The sequence below is a fragment of the Palaemon carinicauda genome, unplaced genomic scaffold (assembly GCF_036898095.1).
Source record: "Palaemon carinicauda isolate YSFRI2023 unplaced genomic scaffold, ASM3689809v2 scaffold240, whole genome shotgun sequence".
Lineage (NCBI taxonomy): Eukaryota > Metazoa > Arthropoda > Malacostraca > Decapoda > Palaemonidae > Palaemon > Palaemon carinicauda.
The window spans coordinates 144,397-150,721 of record NW_027170032.1 but is presented as its reverse complement, the minus strand read 5'-3'; the positions used below and the strand labels follow the sequence as shown (position 1 = coordinate 150,721).

General features: G+C 32.8%; 1 protein-coding gene across 1 annotated transcript in view; it reads right to left on the bottom strand.

Annotated features, from left to right (window-relative positions):
* Positions 1-1,536: 1,536 nt before the first annotated feature.
* The window catches only part of LOC137636150 (N-acetylated-alpha-linked acidic dipeptidase 2-like), a 69,348-nt gene continuing 64,559 nt past the window's right edge, over positions 1,537-6,325 (bottom strand). Inside the window, exons 16-18 of the mRNA XM_068368556.1 lie at positions 4,598-4,685; positions 3,466-3,558; positions 1,537-2,373 (exon numbers count right to left, since the gene is read on the bottom strand). Of these exons, the coding sequence (XP_068224657.1) occupies positions 2,172-2,373; positions 3,466-3,558; positions 4,598-4,685 (383 nt within the window). The 3' untranslated portion in view covers positions 1,537-2,171. The remainder of the gene's footprint in view (positions 2,374-3,465; positions 3,559-4,597; positions 4,686-6,325) is intronic.

Sequence of the window (6,325 nt, the reverse complement as noted above, 5' to 3'; positions counted from 1 at the left end):
GTAGATATACTGTAATTAGTTTATGTAAATTACGTAAGACTCGTCGTGAACTTCATTATATTCTTTATTCAAGTTATATGTAATTTACATATTTTTCTGAAAAATTAACTTTTTATTTCATGTATGTTTGCTATGAAGTCTTGCGTAGTCTACTTGAAAGTGTTGTAGGATTCATGTGAGACAAGGACAAAGGCTTAGGTATTGTTCTTTTATATTTCATGATGTATTGCATTATGTTTGAGAGAGAATTTCAGAACATGTTCTTTGGAATGTTCTTTAACACGTGCTTTAGAATTTTCGAGAATAACCGGTGAGAGGAGGTTATCTTTTTTTTTTTCTGAGGACAATTGGTGGGCGGAGCTAGCTGGGAAGTCGTCTCGCAGTTACGTGGACGTGAATCTGAGAGTTACCAAAACCCCCTAATTTGTCTCGGCATTTTTATCTAGTTGGAAACTTTGATACCCTTAGGCATAGTCCCCAACTCTTCCTAAACAAGTTGGAAGCTTCTAGAATTAGCCAAAATTTCATATATAGGTGACCCAGGGTTAGGTTAGACTCAGAGACAGACAGACATAGAGATTGATTTAAAACTGCAGCCAGAAGATAGCCTCCTTCCCCTCTCCCTCTCTCATTCACAACCATAACCCAGTTTATTGTTGGAAATGTTCAGTTCGTTCTAGTGTGTCCTCTCCACAGTGGGTCACGCAAGACTAAAAGGTGATTTTTTTTAATTCATTGTGTTAAGGTGAGTGTTGGCATTTTGAATTCATTGTATTAGGGTGAGTGTTGGTATTGTTTAAGGTTTTCTTGTGAACGACCCTGTAGGCAGGATAGGTTTGTAAAGTGATCTGGTTAACTATTATTCATTTAGAGTTCAACTTAAAACATTGTATTATTTCAGAATTATTTCAAAGATTTGTATTATTTCCATTGCATTATTTCATTTCTAAGGTTTAAGGTTTATTCACGTATAATAGATCAAGTCAAGTTATATAATTTTTTATCGTAAAATTTTTGTCTTATTCTAAGTTTTATTCAGACTTAATTTTCCCAGTGACTTATTTTTGTTATTCTTTTCAATGTGTTGTAATTTATATTGAATATATTTATTTTTGTAACGAGTGTATTATCCTATCTAAGACCAGTTTCCGATTGATTCCTGTTAATAAAAACAGTGATTTAAATAAGTGTTATCAATACTTAAAAGTAATTACCCAGTTTAGTTTTGAGTGTGCTTAGGATACCTATGGATATTCAGTGCTTTATATATTGCTGTTTGGGAGTTAGTTAACGGTCTCAGAATTCGTGTTTTAATGTTTTGAAGTGTAACAGTTTTAATGTAAAAACAAACAAGATAATTTGGAAATCCGGGAGGTTAATTAACTTGCTAGTCGTAATATATATCATATTATATGTTTGGTTCCCAGTGACGAGCCTTAGTATAGTATTTTTAATGCCTTGACTTCGAGAGTCATAGTCGTATAATACATTTTAGGTGCTCAGACCCGGCATCCATACAGTATAATAATACAAGTATTCATCAATAGAATAGACAGGGTAAATATAATATACATATATACATTATTTATGGATAATCAGTATATCATACCTTTGTATAAAATTTTTCAATTGTTAATAAAACTCATCTGTTGTGTACTAAAAGTATGAAAAACAGTGATGAATAACTCAAAATACGAAATCTGCCTAAAGACTGTCACCAGAGCATAATTTTTGGTCGCTTTTAACATATGTGACCCAATCTTCATACCATGTACTGTAGGACTACTTCAGGCTATCCTTCCCCCAAGCTTCATGACAAGAAGGCTTATTTTTACCTATCTGTCTCTCAATCTTTATACCAAGTAGGCCTATTGCATACTGTCTGTGCCTCAATCTTCATACCAAGTAGACTACTTCAGACTATCTGTTCCCCAATCTTCATATCAAGTAAACCTACTTCAGACGGGTGGCTAAACTGTTGTCAGCATGTTCATGCCCATTTTACTTTGACGAGTATTGATACCTTCAGTTTTGTCAACAACTGAGCAACACATAGCTCTTTGGTTTGAAGCTTGCCAACTAAAGTATATATATAAAAAAAAAAACTTAAAAAACACCAAAAACATCTGCCCAGGTGACATGCCAACTCAAAATATTTCACATTTTCTACTCTAAAAGAAGTGAAAGTCTTTCAAAAGACTTGTAGCTCTTTGGAATAGAATTGTCAGGTCAGAAATATGTCTCATAATCTCCTTCTCTTTCTTTTTCTTCTCATTGACATCAAGGTTTTCACGTTCGTAAAGGAGATCACTAATCCCCGGAAACCCTGAGGCTTCGTAGCTGTCAAACTGGCTGGGGGCGAAGAGGGCGTGTCTGAAATGCAAGAAATATTATTATTATTATTATTATTATTATTATTATTATTATTATTATTATTATTATTATTATTATTTGCTAAACTACAACACTAGTAAAAAAAGCAATATGGTTTAAGCCCAAGGGCTCCAACAGGGAAAATGGCCCAGTGAGGAAAGGAAATAAGCAAACCACAAGAAAATTAATTAACAATTAATATAAAATATTTCAAGAATAGTAACAACACTGAAATAAATATTTCATATATAAACTACAAAAAGTTAAAAAAATAACAAGAGGGAGAGAAACAAGATAGAATAGTGTGCCACAGTGTACCCTTAAGCAAGAGAACTCCACCCAAAGACAATGAAAGACCATGGTACAGAGGCTATGGCACTACCCAAGACTAGAGAACAATGGTTTGATTTTGGAGTGTCCTTCTCCAAGAAGAGCTGCTTACCATAGCTAAAGAGTCTCCTCTACCCTAAGAAGAGAGTGAACATTGTATTTAATTTAGAGGTTGTCTAATTAGCTCTTCCATTTGATAGTTTATTTTATCACGATATAAGTATGGAAATAATTTTTTTTTTTTTAATGAAAAGACAGATAACTAAATTTAGTGTTATAAGACTGAATTAGTCTGACATCTGTGCATACAACATTTATGACTAGGTTGTGGGAAGCTAAGCTAGGTGCCTGCTTAGAATAATCTGATAGTACAGATAATAGTTTATTATTATTATTATTATTATTAATATTATTATTATTATTATTACTGGTAGTAGGCTATAATCCTAGTTGGAAAAGAGAGCCATGGTTGTGTTTAAACATGTCCCTGTTACATACACTATTATCTCTCAGGATATTCGCTCCAGGGTTAGTAACCCCGGGATACCTCTACGTGTAAAATTCCTTGGTATACCACTCGCCGAAATATCCCAACTAGAAAGCTGCATAGAGGAACTTCCATCGGGACGACATGGCTATCTTACCCAAAAATAGATTTTTCCTATGTCAAAATCCTTTTCTAGGGCAGGTGTTATACCTAAGAATAGCTTTAACTTAATAGCTGGTAAGAATAGTTGTTAGTTAAATGATAAGTAAACTCACCTCGTTTGAGGTCTACCAGGCAAACCGGCAGATAGGACAAAAACTTGTTCCAGCTTCATCATCTGGTCGTTGATAGCTCGTATCATAATTGGGCTGAGTGAAATGGAAATAATAAAAAAAGCCTTAGTGACAGACACTGCAAGACTGTAAGTGTAAGTGACTATGAAAAGCCTAAATGATTTTCAGACTCAGTGAAAATTGATTAAGACTACTATGACCAATGAGAGAAATTAGTCTCTTTCATCTCCCTTTATTTTGTATTCAATTTTTTCTCTCGGTAATTTTCGTTGTTCTAATGGTGCATTTGAATTGTTATCTGCTGTATAAAAATATATTTGGTTTATCAAAGTTGCAAAAATTTTATAATTTTTCTTAATAACTAGATTACATTTTTCTTCACAATTCTATTTTTTTGAAATTATTATGAAGAATAATTTTTAGTTATACTACAAAAAAGTCTTAAGAATAAAAATTTTCTATGATAAAATCCAAGATTGAATAAAAAGAAATATGCGAAATATTCAAAGATATCAGTGTGCTGTTGTTAAGAGATTAATATTGCATACTATGTTTTACTTTAGTCCCGTTTTATTGGCGAGTTAGTTTAGTAAACTATCATTGTGTCTGGAAGCTATATCAAGAAAATTTTGATTTTGATTTGAATGTAAAGTATGTCTTTCTGAGCATCCAAAAACTCAAACAAGCTATAAATGGAGCATATTACTTTTGTATTATCTTTACACGTTGAGCTAACTAGGCCTAGTTGTGTTTAAAAAGTCAAATAGGCCGTAAACAGAGAATTTTAATTTTAAATTATCTTGACACATTGAACTAAATAGGCCTACCGTCGTAGTATTTAAACAAGAGGGGAAGAGAGATGATACTCAAACAGGTTGTAGGCCTAAATGGAGCATTTTACTTTTAGATTACTGTATCTTTAAGGATTGGGCTAACCTTTAGAATATACTATTAACATTTTACTTTTAAAACATTTTTTTTAACTAGGCCTAATTTTGTCTAAACGAAAGTGGAGAGAAAATCCTAAAAATATTAGGAAAGGCCCATTTAGCCTAAACTTCAGTGCATTCCATATAACTTAATCTTAAATGTTAAATTAATTAAAAATACTTACTCATTAATGCTGCTTTCCTTATGCATCAAGTTCTTGGCAAATGTAGATGTTGCCACTGAAAAGTTATCAACGGATTCTTCAAGAAGAGCTGGGTGTAAGAAAAAAAATCATATTCAATTAATAGCTTCCACTTCTTACAATGAACTTTGATATGCAGATAATTAAATTACATGAAAAAAGAAGAATTATGTTTAGAAAATAATCCAGAATATTATTTTTTACTGCCATATTATAAAAAGTAAAATGCTGCAGGCCACAAAGTGTGTTTGAGTAAGGATGGCTTTACTAGGAGAGTCTTTTCCTTTTCCATTGTAACTTCAATATCTACTTTTTCTAAACTTACACTCAGAGGCAGTTGTTGAAAACTTGTGATTTTCTATCCTTTCCTATAAGAACTGCTTATAATGATCTATATTATATAATAAAAATCTAATATCATCAATAATCGTTTTATCCTATTCGTGAAATGATAGTTGATGAATACTGAGCTCTACATTTCAACTTCATATCCTGGAATCAGGTCCCAGTCTTTCACGCAATTGGCCCTTCGATAATCAAACAGACTTCGCTCCTGCTCACTTGTTGAAGAATGTTGCCTATTAGAGGCAATGTTCTGCTACCAAGTTGCTAGTATTAAGAACAATTCTTCTGCAATATTAAGTGACGGGTTTTCTATCAAAAGTATTCCTTACGATTTTGGTATATTATGAGATGCTTTCTTTAGATGTTTTTCTGGGCCAGATTTTTGTGAGCATGTATGGCTCCTCGTTGCACATAACCGCATAAATATATTTGAAAGGTTTATTTTTGTCATCCTCAAACAGACTTCTATCATGACATTATCTTGTAAGGGTAGTGCAGGGATTATTCTTTAGCCAACAGCTAATAGATAATATTATTATTACTAGCCAAGCTACAACCCTAGTTGCAAAAGCAATAGTCTATAAGCCCAAGGGCTCCAATTGGGAAAATAACCAAGTGAGGAAAGGAAACAAGGAAAAAAATAAATGATGAAACAGATTAACAACAAATCCTCATAAAAACGGTAACAACGTCAAAACCGATATGTAATATATAAACTATTAACAACGTCAACACAGATATGTCATTTATAAACTATAGAAAGACTCATGTCAGCCTTGTCCAAATAAAAACATTTGCTGCAACTTTGAACTTTTGAGGTTCTACTGATTCAACTACCAATTAGGGAGATCATTCCACAACTTGGTTACAGCTGGAGTAAAACTTCTAAAATACTGTATAGTATTGAGCCTCATGATGGAGAAGGCCTGGCTATTAGAATTAACTGCCTGCCTAGTATTACGAACAGGAGAGAATTGTCCCGGGAGATCTGAATGTAAAGGGTGGTCAGAGTTATGAAAAATCTTATGCAACATGCATAATGAATTAATTGAACGACGGTGCCAAAGATTAATATCTAGATCAGGAATAAGAAATTTAATAGACTCTATGATTCTGTCCAACAAATTAAGATGAGAATCAGCAGCTGAAGACCAGACAGGAGAACAATACTCAAAATAAGGTAGAATGAAAGAATCAAAACACTTCTTCAGAATAGATTGATCACCGAAAATCTTGTAAGACTTTCTCAATAAGCCAATTTTTTGTGCAATTGAAGAAGACACAGACCCAATGTGTTTCTCAAAAGTAAATTTGCTGTTGAGAATCACACCTAAAATTTTATAAGAGATATACAAATTTAAAGAA